Below are 15,610 nucleotides of genomic sequence, written 5' to 3' on the forward strand. Positions count from 1 at the left end.
TGGAATTAAGGAAAAAACAAACAAACAAAAAAAACACCCTTATAACCTATATGATAATATGTCTGTAAGAATTCCCTGCTGACAGAAAGCTTTCTTCTCACATCATTCTGAATTAGTATTTTTATGTGAATTTGCAAATGAACTCCTGTCAGTCCTTGAAACTGTTACCAACATGTTTAATGCCACCAAAACAAATAAACAAATAGAAATTGAACCCAGTCTGAGGCCAGCCTACGGTACACCCAGGGCCCAGCCCCACTGTACCAAGTTAGAAGCAAAGCAAAACACAGAATGTAATTGAAACTCTTCATTCCTAGCTTCAACATTTGTAGTATCGATAGATTTTAATATTAAATTTGCTCCCTTACCAAGCTTCCACCATCATTAAAGAAAGCAGAAAACCTCACTAAATTTATAAAAACCAAACAGCCATCGTTACAGATCAGGCACAGAATTTTCCTCGTATATGCAGAGCGCTGATGCTAGAAGCATGCAGGGTACTTTGCTGAGAGCCAGCACATGGGCTGGGCAGGCTGAACTTTTCTAACATCACAGTGGGTGAAAAATTCCCCTCTCACAAAAATGAAACCCTCAAAATTAACATTGAATAGCATATCGTGCCCACTCTATTCACAGAACATGTGAGCCATCAACTAAAAATAAGTAATTAATCAATCTTCAAAAATGAGGAAAGGAATTAAAGAAATACACATGCACGGGTTTGGCAAAATAATACTTTCCAAAGCCTGGAAATCTGGAACTAGGTCACAGCTTTATCCCACAGATCGTTTTCAGCTTAGTTTGAACAATAGGAGTCTTTGGAATAAACTGCCTGCGTTCAACCACTGTGATACACTCATCCACAGATAGAAGCCGTATTAGAGGTGTAACAGCCCATGTAACACAGCAGAAAAGGGATGGAGTTGAAGGAAAGAACATAGCTGTGGGCTGCCACCTCTGCTTCGGTCTTCTAGACATAAAGAAGCATGTACAGCACTGCTTCCCACACGTACTGCATGCTGAACCTTACAGAGGAATAGTATAAATGCTTCATACTTAAAAATGATAAAGTCTTCTGACTCTTTAAGTCAAGTATTATTTCCAGAGCTCCCAATATAGCAAGTCTAATTTGCTAATTTTTGATTGATCTCTCAGTAATGAAATCTAGCCATCCAAAAGAGGTCTGCCAACAGCCCAAATGCAGAGATTAGTCTTGTCATATGGATGGAGACTATATTTAGATAGATGCCTGTATAGATAGGTGCTATATAAAGATTCCTCCACATGAAATTCCTCCAGACATTTTTCAATTTCATTATTTGCGTTGCTGCAAATAAGATATGGCCTTAAGCACCCAGAGAAATATATGTTATATTTTGAGACAATCATGGCAATTCTTTCCTTTTACAACAGTTTATGCTGGAAAGGCTTTACATATGATCATTAGGCTTCTACCATAAGGTTTTTTTGAAAACCAAAATAAAACATCTCAAAAATTGTAGAGGGCAAAGAGTAAAGCAGAAAAATGAAATACACTTGGGTGAAGTCTTTGCACTCTAAGTCAGCTATCAGAAGCTGCACTCCAAAAAAGAAATACACTTCTCAAGTACGAGGAATGATATTTACTCTGGTGTATGATAGAAATCTCACCAGAGAAGTGATACGGTATGAATACAAGGAAGTTTGTTATTTAATGCCAAAGAATCTTCATTATTTAATTACGTATGCATAAAGTCTCAGCCTGCTCATTTGTTTCTGCTCTGAGAATATGAAGTACCCTGCAAACATTTCAGGCCAAATGTCAAGAGAGGTCTGTCAAGCTCCAAAGAGTATGCTTCTTTCTTTTAACCTAGTAAAACAAAACCAAGCTGAACTTCTTTGTGAAATTTCATTACAAAAACTTCAGTATCTTTAAAAGAGAACATATGGGCAGTATTCTTCCCTTCTGCTACACAAGTGTAATCGTAATGCACCAGAAATACACTGCCAATTTAATACCACAAGTTACAAAGCTGGTAGGATAAGGCATTTTCAAGGACTTGGGATGATTTTCTGACCTCATCTGGTTGTGTGCAAGTTCTCAGTGGACAAATTACTTTTAAACTCACCTTATTAACTTGTCTCAGCTTCCAGGTTTTTTTTCTTTCCAACAGGTTGTACGTAACACTCCGACAGGATCTCACTTGGCCCTACATCTGCTATCACACAGTACCTACTTGGCCATGACAGGCACAGCACACCTGCAGCTACCCATGTTTCCATGGAGCTGTAATTAGGAGAAATTCTTCTATGTTAAAAGGAAGGAAATGTGGGTTGACTACAAGAAACCTTCCTTTCTGCTGCACTATTCACAAACATAGATGCTGAAGCTTTCTGTAGGAAATCAACTGCGTCAAACTGTGATTTAGTGTAAATGAAAACATTTAACATTTCTGAAGTACAACTTAATAAATTTAAGCTAAGAAAAGGCAGCATACCAAACAAACAACATGAAAATACTGCAAATGGGACTTTGCAGAGCCCCAACAGCTCAAACAAATTACCCAAACACAAACCTCTGGTGCTGTCTTCATGTCTTGGGAAGTATCTCCCCTCTATGTGCTGCAGCTGCTCCTCCAGAAGGACACTGATATCACTCATGGGAGCAGTCTGCCATGCAGACACCCCGGGCCATCAGCACATGCTAAATGGCACTAAAAGCCACACTGAGGCAACTTAAGTCTTGGGAAGTTTCCAGCTTTAGAACTCGATTTGGAAATGCAAGATTCAACTTTGCCAAAAGGTGTGATATCGTGTATACATACATCTCATTTTTCCACCCAGAGTAATGCACAGTGCTTTTCTACCTCTATTGAGGACCGATACCAAACATACAAATACTAATTAAGGGATGGGTTTGGGTATGTTTGCATTTGGCATACAGAGACAGGGGTAAGGATGGCCATGAGAAAACTTGCCACTGAGCATGCCCTACATCTGTTAAAAACTTCACATAATAGAATTTAATTACTTAAGAGTACAAACCTATGCGGTATGAGGAAAATCGTGCTAACTCCTTGACAGTTTGCTGCTCCCTGTATGCTTGTATGGCAAATTACTGCTCATATTCCCAAATGCTCTGACACCACTACACGTACTGCCTGTACGCTCATCGCTAGATGGTTGTGCAACCATGATTTGGCCTCTCCCTGTGCTCCTTTCAGCTGCTACCACCACCCTCTTGCAAGCTACTACAGCAGTTCAAAATGCCTACAATAAAAAAAACAAGTGCCATCTTTTCCAGAAACCTGGCCAGAACTATTTTGAAACGACTCAGAAGACTTTCTCTTCCCTCTCCCAGCAGCCCCAGGGACACTGTAGGGTTGGGCAATACAGCTCCCAGTAGAGCACAGCTAACAACTGCTGCCTTCACCCAAAAGTCAGACTGAACAAAAAACAGTGCTGCTGTATTTTAAGATTCTGGATACATTTCGTCTGCATATTAAATTTCAAACAACCACAACAAATAGATACGGTTCTTCCTGAAAACTGTACCACATTTTTTGGAACGTGTTGTCATCTGATTTTCTGAAAGAAAAACTATTATTCAATGCAAAAAGACTGCAGAAAATGCTGGGTTTATTTTGGCATTATCTGTCTCCTCCATCTCCTGCAGAACAGCACTTAGTAAAGAGAAAAACTTCAAAACTATACTATTGGTGGCAGAAGAGACCAAAAACCTAAATGATCTCCCCAGTAATTTATTTCCCTCTGGGCCTCATGTCTATATGCTGACAACAAGAAGATATAACAAAACAAGTTTCTCTTTTTTGGCAGAAGATAACAGAAACAAAATTATCTCCTAACCACATGTTCATTATAAATAAAATACATAACCTTCCACTTTAAGGCATCAAAGTCAGGACTGATGTGCAGCAACAGAACCAACTTATAAAGGCAGGAAACTATCTACCTTCACTCCACCTTATCTGGTATTACTCAGCACTCTTAATTATTCACTTTGGCAAATTTCAAACCCAGTTAAAGGAAAAAAAAAAAAGCAAGCACCAACCAGCACGTCTGCAGATAAAGGCACTGACTGATAATCATTCCGTTCCCCTTGGATAAGGCTGGTTACCTTTCCTACAATTTGCTTACTAAAAAAAGTTAAGAGAACTCAGGAGAGAACTTAAGCATAAAACTAAATCCCCACATCCTTGAACACAGGAAACTGCTGTGGATTTGTTCTTTTCTCTTAAGATCACCTCAGGTTTTAAACAGATCTTTCAGAAATGAAGGCAATTTTCTGAAGTACTTGTTAAAGAGACTGGTATCACAGGAAGACTCATGGTGAATTAAGACCTCTTCTAAACGAGGTTTGAGCAGTTCAAAGAGGCAGTGGTCCAGTCTTCGAATGACAAGTAAGTGCTGGATAAGGAAGGCGTATCGTGATAGAAAAACTCACATGCCTCTGGATAAGAGACTTAACAAGAACAGAGCTGATGCAACAAGACAAAAAATAGTTAAACATGGTGGTTTAGCAGCCAGTGGGCAGCTAAGCAACACCACACTGCTCTCACTATCTCGATCCTTTTTATTTCTGAATGCTTCTGTCTAATAGTTCCCTCAAAGTCAGTTTTTCACGTATGCCGTAAATAACACAGCAGTAGATGCACCATACTCAGTTCATTATGTATATTTTGCCATACTATTTGCTTAACACACAGATGGATACAAAAAAAGACAACCTCAGCTTAGCAGCGCCTGCCTCTGAAGAGACATTTTACACCCTTTATAGCCAACTGAGGGAAAAATGCAGCCATGGCTCTTACTTTGGGAAAAGCCCAACCTCATCAAAAATTCCAGCCTCATCACTGAGGTCTTTCTGAGTCCTGCTTGCCTCCTGCTCTAAGTATGTATGGCAGCACCAAGTCCTGCACCATGCTGGAACAAAGGGAGGAAGGGAAGGCTCAAGAGAGCCATCATCATTGCTCTCTACAGCTGCCTGAAAGGAGACTGTGGCAAAGTGGGCGTGATACAACAGCAAATGGCCTCAAGTTGCATCAGGGAGATTCAGATTGGATGTTTCTCTGAAAGAGTGGTCAGGGGCTGCAATGGGCTGCCCTGGGAGGTGGTGGAGTCACTGTCCCTGAAGGTGTTCAAGAAATGCTCGGATTTGGTACTGAGGAACATGGTTTAGTGGGAAGTACTGGCAACAGGTGGACAGCTGGACTGGATGACCTTGGAGGTCTTTTCCAACCACAGTGATTCCATGATTCTATAAGTGTTCTGCACCCACATTACAGCCCTCTTTAGGGATTTCCCTGCGTGAAGAAATGGGTACACACACAGCTCATTTTCACACCCATCAGAAGCAGAATGCATGAGGAAGCCCCAGCACCCTTGCTGAGGTAAGCAGTGAGAGCTCAGCCCAGAAGTGCATGCTTTAAGCTTTCTGTTGAGGCTTCTGAAATTGATATCACAGGCTAGCCTCCTTCGCAAGAAGAAACACAATTCAGCCAACAACCTGCAAGCTAAAACGAGTCAGCAAATACCCTCTGCCACCTTCTCATGGCCCCTCATACAACCACGCTTAGAGTTTACCTAGTATTCCACCCACTACAATGGAAATTTTAAACTACCAAATAATTCTAACCATACGTACTTAGAAATCAATCAAATAAAATCCTCATTTCCAGATTTGTATGAAACCCCAATTCTTATGAAACTATACTGGCCAGAAGCAATTAAGCAGACAGAAATCAAACGCTATCGCAGTTTGTTTAATAAGAACTTCTAGTCAGTTTGCTGTTAGAAAATGAGATCCTTAAGACTAAGTCAAATTTCTCAGTAACAAGCTGTTCTCTTGGTGCCAGGATCTGACATACTGCATCTTAAAGCTTTGCTCTTAGTGTCTAGACAGCTAGAAATACTCACTAGTGTATTTTGGAAAAATGTTTCTCTTCCTCAGTAATTTACATTGAAGCGAACTAGCAGAAATTCCCATAAAAATGCTTAACACATCTTTAAGTATAACACTGGTCTTTAAAATAGCCCTTCTTAGAAACTGGCAGCACAAGGAATATATATTACAGCATACTTTGGTACAAAACCTTTGAATGCTTGAGTCAAAGTTCATATTTTTATGGCCTAAGGTTCCATGCCTTGCAAACCTCACCTTGTGAGCATGGGGCTCCTGACCAGACAAACTAGCACGCTTCAGAGCAATATTACTGTGTCATTTGCGTACCAGAGAAAGCAGTGCACCTCCACAGCTGTTCACACGAAGGGCCAACGCACTGATCCTGCATTCTTGCCATGCTCACCAGGTTTATTGGCAGCGCAACCCATGCAGGCAGCCATGGCACACACGTGATGCTCCATCCCTGCTAGCCCTACCTGCTGCAGGGCAGTGCAGCCCAGCGTGAAAGCAAGAGGAAACTTGGGAAGCCTTCATACCAGAAGATCACCATTCCATTGGGCCAACAGCTTATTTAATTTTTCTCATAAATGTACACATTTTTTTCATAAAAGTAACACACTGCACCCGCATCGCCACTTACGTGCTATAATACAGCTAGCAACAGCTAATAACTGTGTGTGATTTTTATGTTGATTTCACTGTTATGAATCACATAGGAATAGCAAAAAGGGGATTCTCCTCCCCCTCCTTCATTAAAATCTTTTAACAAAGCTTACTGAACATTTCAAGTTCATTGCCAAAGACTGCTGTAAGTATAAAGCGCTCAAACATGCAAATCCAATAATATCTATTTCCATTGCAGATCCATAAACCGAGTTCAAGAACGAGCTAAGCTTTCATTATCACACCCCACAAGTGTTATTACCAACTTGTTTGCCCCAACTACAAGTGTGTTCATTCACAGCCAAAATGGCAGAGCTATTCAGATTTGGCATGCCCTAAGCAACGTGCCGCACGTCATCTACAAGCACAGAGCACCACTCCAAGAATTAACTTAATTCCGGTCCTTGTGAGGCTGCCCATGCTAATCAGTTATTTCAGACTTTAAAAAAAAAACTTCCACACCCTTCTAGTCCGCCACTCGCAGTATAGTAGAGATAAGCATGTCCAAAGAATGTTTGACAGGACCTTATCTTAAAAGAAATACCAAAAAAAGAGAATAGTTATGTTATAGCAGTATAGTTTAAAATAACTTTCCTGAGGCTTACTAAAATATGCCATATACATTCCCATGTAGGCTGACTCTAATCTACCTTTAAAGAGGCAATCTTAAATTCATAGCCCCAGATAAGAAAGACTTTTGATTAACACTGAACTTCTCTATTTTATCACTATTCTTTTATTTCCCTGTATTAAAAACTTGTCAGATTCCAGAGATAGACTAAGTAGTCCTATCTGGGGTATATGCTAAGCATCAGAAACAGATTATGGTGATGTGGATCTCTGCCAGACCACAAAACGTTACCATACCATAACTCCACTGCAGAGATACCAACCAATGCAATACAAGACTTTGAAGTATGATTTTTTTTTTGAGATTAGACACTTTATTTTTTTTCTTTCAGAGACTGAAAAAGAAACCCATTTCCTCATGCTTATTTTGAGATTGGTACTAAACTTCCATCAATTAATACTGCATTACAAAGACCATGGAAAAGCTTTCACAAGAGCTCAGGACCCCACTTTATGAACAATAAACAAGTATATGTGCTTATTTTTAAATCAGAATCACAGAATGGCTTGGGTTGGAAGGGACCTCAAGGACCATGAATCTCCAACATGGCCCCCCCCGCCACAGACAGGACCACCAACCTCCACATTTAATACTAGAGCAGGCTGCCCATGGCCCCATCCAACCAATCCAAAGAAACTGCCAAAAGTCTGACAGATTAAAGTCCAGATCCTGGACTGCAGCACGCTCCAGGATAAGACCACCTTTGCTTCTCAGCATCAGTCAGAGCCACTGACAAAAATGAGATGGGCCTAAACAGCAACGTGTGCCAGTCATCAATGAGAAAGTGGAACCACCACGGCAGGAAGCCACCAACACCGGCACTTGCAGACGGCGTCCCTGTGCTGTTTGGTACCCACGTCCCACTAAGCTATCCACTTCCTTTCATGGTGGAAGAACTCTGGCAAAACAAAACCAGAAATGTATGTTTTTACTCTCCTGATTTGTATGGGATACAGAAAACTCATGGAGTTTCCTGCTTATTTCTGTCTCCATAACAACAGTATTATGGAATAAAATCTCATCTGAACTCTGCCACGATGTTTCCTTTTAATTCTAAACTGAATCACACACAAAAATTTAAGTTAAACCAGCAAACTAACAAAAACACTTAAACCCACACAAGTGTAATGAGCCACTGGCAAGCTATTCTCAGATTTCTTTACCAGAAAGTAGAAAAAAAAACTTACAAGACACTGACGGTAACGCCACAATTGTGCAGCACAATGGGGATTTGGCTGAATAAGTTCCTAGTGGTGGAAAATACACACTACATTTTTAAGTCGGATTTCAACATATGTGCAGAGTCTCAATGCAAACTGTGGACGATTTACCAGCAGCAACTCATTTTGCCTCTGCGGAGGAGCCACACCATCGCAGCCAGCGCGGCAAAACACTGCATTTCCACAAACACGCAGCAATGCTCACGTGCAACAACACTGAAATGTTTCCACACAACTCTATTGCCGAGGCCCAGCAGACCCACAAGTCCGAATGTCTTCACCTTTTCTTTAAATGTTGCATTCAAAAATAAAAAGACCTCCTGTACGCTTTCAGAAAGCCCATTTAGCAACTTTTCCCCCACCTCCCACATATTTCCTTTCAGATACAAGAGCTATCGTACTGAACTGCATAAAGCTATCTGCAGAATCTCAGCTGATGCCTCCATTTATTTATTTATAATTGTTGCAGGCTGTTGATTCTTCATTCTTCTTTTCCATTAGTTTTTCCTTCCATCTGTCAATTTGTATTTGTCTGGATATATTCCCAATAAAGTGATGAAGGGATCATTTTTCAAGAAGTTCTGAAGGCTGTCCTTCTAGCTGAGTTTATAGGGTATCTTCTAAACAATAAATGAACTTCTAAAGCCATATCTTTGAATGAGGCTAAACCCAATGAAGACTTGGGGCCTTAAAGTTTAGACTTGACGTGAGAACAGCAACATTACAATTCCTCATTGACATTCTGCTCATTTCCAGCAGCTTCTAAAATGAAAGCATTGCACTCAGTCAGAGTCCTTTAATAATTATCATGAGCTGAAGTTTATGCATGCAAAATTGTGGCAGGGAAGGCTTGCCACTTTAGCAGGCTCAGTTAACTGCAAACAGACAATACTGAAAAGAGGACTGATCAGCAGCTCTGCCTTTCACTGTACTTCGAATGAGAAAGAACCAAGTCAGAGGATCCAGACCTACACAGAGCAAAGATTGAAATAAGCCGTACTATCTCTTCTGCATAAAACCACAAGAATGATTAGTCACAATCCAGATATTTCTGGATTCCTGCAAAGTAGAGTAGCACTCAGAGGCTGAGTCAGAACTGAGCTCTCCGTTCTTTTCCCTATTGCATAAGCACATGTGGGACATCAAAAGTTGACATTCTGACTTTTGCTCAGAAACAACAGTGAAGTATGTTGTTTCTGAGCCAGAAGTATAAAACCAGAAGTATAAAACAAAGCCCTCCAACTGCATACACCGTGACCAGGACTTTCAACACTCACGGAAGTTGTCCTAAGAAAGAATCCCACATTAAAAATAGAGAAGTCCATCTTTCGTCACTTCGTAGACACTCTCATGAAGCTCTGCCTACTCGGTCTGCTGTACAGGCTGTATTCAGGCAGGCTCACCTTCTATACAGCCTCAAGCCAAGACGAGGAAGAGAGAAATGGGCCTGGAATGGTCTAAAATAAAATGCTGATGGGGAAAAGTTAAGTTTAGATCCATGCAATCAGCAGCACAAGCACCGATGCACCTGAAGTTGGCACCAATTCCTTAGAGCCTCCACTCGTCCCCTTCTAGTCCTGTTCTGTCTGTATTCCTCATTTAAGTCTGGCAATTTGTTTTTAACGTGCACAGTTCAATGTCTCTGCTGTAGAGGTGATCATTTTGCTACAGTCAGACACTCGGCATTTAGTTTTTGTCTTTCCATCCTGCTGGACCCTGCCAGCAGTCACTGCTGGCTGCCCTGTGCTCCCAACAGGGGAGGAGCTGAATGTCCTTCAGTACCTATTCCCTCTCCTATTTCATGGAGTTAGAGAACAAAACTGGAGTGAAAAAAGTCAAGTATCAAGGTCAACAAGGGTGAAGGGTGAGCAAGAAAGAACGATTTGCTCAGCCAGCCTAACTTACAGTGCTGCACAAGCAACACCCACTGTCCCATCCACAAGTTACAGCTGCCTCTGCCTGAATCAATTAAGGACATACAGTCACTGTTCTGAAGTGTGTTGAATATATTAGAATGCCATGGAGTTTCCGTTAGTGCCCTGTATATAAACAGTCACTACCAAAGTGATTTTTGTGCTGCTGTTAGATCCATAGGTAAGACTTTCTTTTCTCTGTGGAACAAAAGAAAGGGGAGAAAGGAAAAAATATAAATCCTACAGAAAGATACTCCTAATACACAGATTCAGTATCAAGCTCTGGCAAGTGTATCCCTGGCGCTACCCTAGGTAACAGAGAATGTGCCTCCTGTTACAACAAACCCTGCCTTTTACCACCACGGCCGGCTCATCCCACATGGAGCCAGGAAGGAGCTTCTTCAAGCTCTGCAATTTTCAAAACAAAGGAAATGCATCTGCTGAAGAAAAAACAATTCCAACAGAACTGTTATGTGACTCCTTTCTTATATTTTGCTCCAATCCACCACAGTGCTATGAGTGTGCCAAGCATGTTCTGTGTTCCAAGCATATTATAAGGACACTTTTAGGCTGGATGAGGGACATTAAAATTCAGTTGACATTCAACCAGGTTCCCCTTTAAGCCTCTCCTGCCTGAACCTTATTCAAAGATGCAGAGATGCTCCTAGTGCTGTGGGACCAGACGTTTGCATACCCATCCTTTTCCTCTTAGCCATCACTGAAATGGATTATGGATGTTACACATACTATACACTAAGCTAATCATCACCATTCTGCACTAAACCTCCAGAACAACATGCATACAGTCTTCCTTCACTTACTGCCCTCTTCTAACACTGTACACAAGGATTTCAGACCACAAACCTCATTTTCTTGCATATCTGCAAACACCAAACATTGTTTTGTTAATAATCTCCCATGCACCACCACCATCTCTTAAGTTCAGCATACAGATTCAGTAGGTACAAGTAATACAACTGAAAACACTCAAGTTTATCAACTCTTGAGGATTTATTTAATGCCACACCCAAAAAAAAAAAAAAAAAACCCACATCAAAAAACCAAATCCTCACCATCAGCCAAATGCATTACTCTTCATTACCACTCAAATCCAAAAAGAGTTTGGAATTTGATATCCCAGAGGGCACACAAAGAGCAGCCCAGGAAGAAAAAGCTGGCAGAGCCTTTTTGTACCTAACGAAAATGCATCAATGAAGGAAACAGCAGACAGCACAATGCTTTCCAGTCATATGAAGCCATTTCTGCAATGTTCCAAAGCCCCTGAAGAATTATGCACGTAAGGGGAAGAATCGTAGGAACGTAAAAAGGAGATTCAGCTTCCCAAATTTTTCTGATAATGCCTAAAAAATAGATACTCAACTGAGTAAGAACTTCTGGACTGAACCTAATTGGTGGTGGTTTTCAGTGTGTTGTTACGCTGTGGTTTGTTGGGTTTTATTTTAAGAGTTTGTTTTGATACAGTTGGCTACGGTTTTTAAACTAATAGCAAGCCATTTTCTTTTTGTCATCTTAAAAAATAAAAAAAAGTCATTGGCTTCAAGTCCATAAAGCATCTCACAATGCTTCACTAGTAGGAAAGAAAATGCAACTTGGTAGCAGTTCCACTATCAGTCCCTCAAACTGTAGCTGCTACCAAACGGCAACAATAGGTTATCTGATGAAATTATTCAACACGTTCAAAGATGCCCTGCTGCCACCACAGTCACCAGTAATTATGGGGGGAGTTAAGACTAGAAATGCAGTACAGTGTTCAAAGACTACTCCATACACGTCTAGTCCTCATTAAGTTAATGAAACTACACAAATATAGAGGGCAATGGCAGCAGGTCTCATTCCAGGAGTAGAGTTTTAGCCTTTAAGTAGAGTGTATTCCTAAGGAATAATGCAACACAAACTTATGATGCCCGGAATGCAGTGTGTCACCAGCCAGTTTATTAGTGGAATGCAAATGATAAAATGCTATGTTAATTATTTGAGAAGTGATGCTGAAATGGTAAGCAGGTACAATCTGCTGTAATTCTGGAAAGAAGTCAACCAAGCATCATAGAAGAGAAGGCTGGATCAAACTACATCTGCACACGAGCACAAAGCTTACTGAAGGAATTTATGTACAGCAGATCCTCAGCATTTCAAAGGTAGGACAGGAAGACCACATTTTAAGAAGCATCAATTACAATAGCTTTATTATTATTATGAGAGGGTTAGTTCATGCATCTGATACTTTGAAACATAATTATAACAATACTTAAGTAATTCATAGCAGATTTAGTAAACGTGACAGAGCCTTCATAATACAACACCCCACCACAATGATGCCATCTCCTACAGAAGAATGTTGTGTTGTTTTTTTTTTTTAAAATGCAAATTACAGAGCGGGTGGATAAAGAGAAATGCAAACTGCAAAATCATACAAGTAAATAAAAACATACATAAGCAAGGTGACAGCCTGCAAGTGCTTCTCTTTAAAAAGCAATCAAATAACAATACCATTTTCTCTCCTGAACAGGCTCCTTTGAAATAAGGACAGTGATTTAAAAAACAAAAAAAAAAAGGGACTGAAAATGAGTTTTCAAGTGCTCTTTCTACAAATTATATATTAAGTTACTGACTGCATTTAGTCATCTTAATTTCTACAGCACTTTGAACTTGATGAGGGAAACTGCAGCTAAAAACGCAGCAACTGAACAGAGTGATCCTAAGACAGATCAGAATATGCCTGTTCACTTGGTTAAATTATACTGACACTGGTGACATCTTCATTCAAATGTCTTTGTAATGACTCAATATTTAAACATTGCTATGGATAACAAGCTTCTTCCTGACCTGAAGAAACAGAGCATCTCCAGGCCTACACATCACTATCCTCATTACATCATAATGACAGGAAGAAACAGTTTTAATAGAAGCTAACTATTTTTTCTCCTCTCAAGATGCGTGTATCATCATAAAATGGAGTCCTTGCATATGAAAGGTGCATCCCAGCCCCCAGGACAGAGGGGTGCCACACACTGAGGCCGGGCTGAGAGGAAATCAGCACTCCATGACACAGCCAAGAGCTCCTCTAGCTGCTCTGAGAGCTGAGCACCCAGCTCCAAGCTGGGCAGGGGCTGCAGCCGGGCCATAACATGCTGACATGTGGAAGTGGGGAAGGGGCTCAGAGCACAGACAGGGAGCCCCTAGCAAGAGATGAAGGAAAATAAACAGCTGAGAGAGTTGAAAATCAGTGATGAGAACACTCCCTATATTTCTTCCCAAAAGGCAAAATATATTTTTAGTGCTTGGGGAGGGAGGGGCTGGGAAAGCTCAGTACTGTGGTTGTATTGCACTGTTCCTGCTCTCTTGACAAAATTCACTCCTTTGGGCTGCGGTAGAAAAGCTGTGAAGGAAACAATGACATGAAGCAACCAGACAATGCCATTACTTCAACAGCCTATTTATCCTACACATGGACTGTGAGCTGAAACAAGGCTCCGTCTTTCTATTACCACCACTGCAGGTTATGCTCACAGAACAGAATTTCACCCTCAATAAAAGAAAAAGCACAGAAGAGCTCACTGCTTTCAGACTGAGTGCCTATAAACGTGAACCAACACATGGGGATAAAAGAAAATATTCTGCTGCAAGAATAAGGAGCAAGCTATCCAGTCACAGCCGTGACATTCCGTTCCCCCTCAACTGAGCGATGTACGGAAATGATGGTTGGACAAGGTGATCTCGGTGGTCTTTTTTAACCTTAACTATTTTACGATATGCGGGCACACCACCGGCAGAGCCCTCTGAACGGGCAGAGTTCCGCCATCCCTCCGTCACAGCACCGCGCAGGCTGGCGGCAGTCCGCCATCGGGAGCACCAGGAGTGCCCTTGAGAAACGTCCAGGCTGCAGCGGGTGCACAAACGCTCTCCCTGGGCAAACAGCGCACGGGGATTTCTCTTTCTGCTCCTGACCCGGCATCACGTAAGGGAGATTAACTTCACACCAGCGTCAGAAGACAGCGTCGGGAAGGAACTAGCGAAGTTTGCGTGAAGCAGGCGGCTGAGACGAAACGCGAACAGGTTTAGGAGGGGGAAAAAAAAAAAAAAAAAAACCAACACAACGAGCAGAGGCAGGAACCCTGCGGGCTCGGCTTCGCTTTTCTGTTCCCCAACTCGGGGCCCCTCCGCCCGCTGAGCCCCGTTCCGAGCCCGGCGCCGCGGAACCGCCGGGAACCGCTGGGTCCTCCAGCGGGCAGCCGGGATTTCTCTCTCGTCTTCCCACGCCCCTCTTCTTTCCACGTTCCCTGCCAAAAGGGGCCCCAGTAAATGCTATTCCACGACAACGGCACGAAGGAAGGAGCGCGGCACTCACCATGTCAGCCGGAACGCTGCTGGACATCTTGATATCCCTCTGACGCTTTAACACCAACTTTGAAAGCAGAACGAGCAGCAGCGAGCAGAGATCCCCGGCCCGAGGCCGGCGTGGGGCGGCGGGGCCCTGCGGAGCTCCGGGCCGAGGGCTGCGCCGGGGGCGGCGGCTCCGTCAGCGGCGGTGCCAGGCGGGGCGGGCAGCACTGCGCCGCGACATGGGCTGCGCGCGGCTTTTCCCCCCTCGCGCTCTTCCTTCCCGGCGAATAACGACGGGGTGATTCACGGATAATGGGGCGGCCGTCACCTCCTCATTAAGCGCCGCGCTGCCGGCCCGACTCGCTGCCCTGGGGCCGGCGGGGCCCGGGGGAGGACGCCGGGCTCGGGCCTCCCCTAGGCGGGCTGCCGCATGCAACAGGCTCCGGCGGGGACGGCCCTGCGGCTCCGGGGCTTGGCGGGGCCGTTCAGCGGCTGTCGCCTCCCGCAACCTCAACTCTCATCGCCGCCTCCTCCTCCTCCTCCTCTTCAGCCCGCCCTCGCTCCCTCCTCCCCCTACCCCCGCCGGCACGGCAGGCTCGCCCCCTCCCCTCGAGCTTTAGCGGCGCTGCCTGGTCGCGCCGCGAGCCGAGGAAAAGCCTCCGCTCAGCGCGATGCCGGCCCACAGCCGCCCCCTGTCATCTTCGCCTCAAGCCAACATGGCGTCTGCCGAGCCCGGGCAGGGGACGCGGCAGGGGAGAGACGGAGCCCCCCACCCCTCCTCCCGCCGTCACGCGCCGCCGCCCCGCGGCACCATGGGGCTTGTAGGCGGCCGGGAGGCGTGGCACCGAGGCGCGGCCCCACCCCGCCCCGCCTCTCAGCGACCGTTGCTAGGGCTGAGGGTCATCCCAAAGCGTGCCGTTTTATGGACGAAAGGGCTCCT

The 15,610-nt window shown here is 43.5% G+C and overlaps 1 protein-coding gene across 1 annotated transcript in view; it reads right to left on the reverse strand.

Moving 5' to 3' along the window:
* Positions 1 to 14,845, reverse strand: part of UBL3 (ubiquitin like 3) — a 56,912-nt gene extending 42,067 nt beyond the window's left edge. Inside the window, exon 1 of the mRNA XM_042867882.1 lies at positions 14,696 to 14,845. Coding sequence (XP_042723816.1) covers positions 14,696 to 14,722 — 27 coding nt within the window. The 5' untranslated portion in view covers positions 14,723 to 14,845. The remainder of the gene's footprint in view (positions 1 to 14,695) is intronic.
* Positions 14,846 to 15,610: the final 765 nt, after the last annotated feature.

This window comes from Lagopus leucura, unplaced genomic scaffold (assembly GCF_019238085.1).
Source record: "Lagopus leucura isolate 7727_CA_CO unplaced genomic scaffold, USGS_WTPT01 Super-Scaffold_100001, whole genome shotgun sequence".
Classification (NCBI taxonomy): Eukaryota; Metazoa; Chordata; class Aves; order Galliformes; family Phasianidae; genus Lagopus; species Lagopus leucura.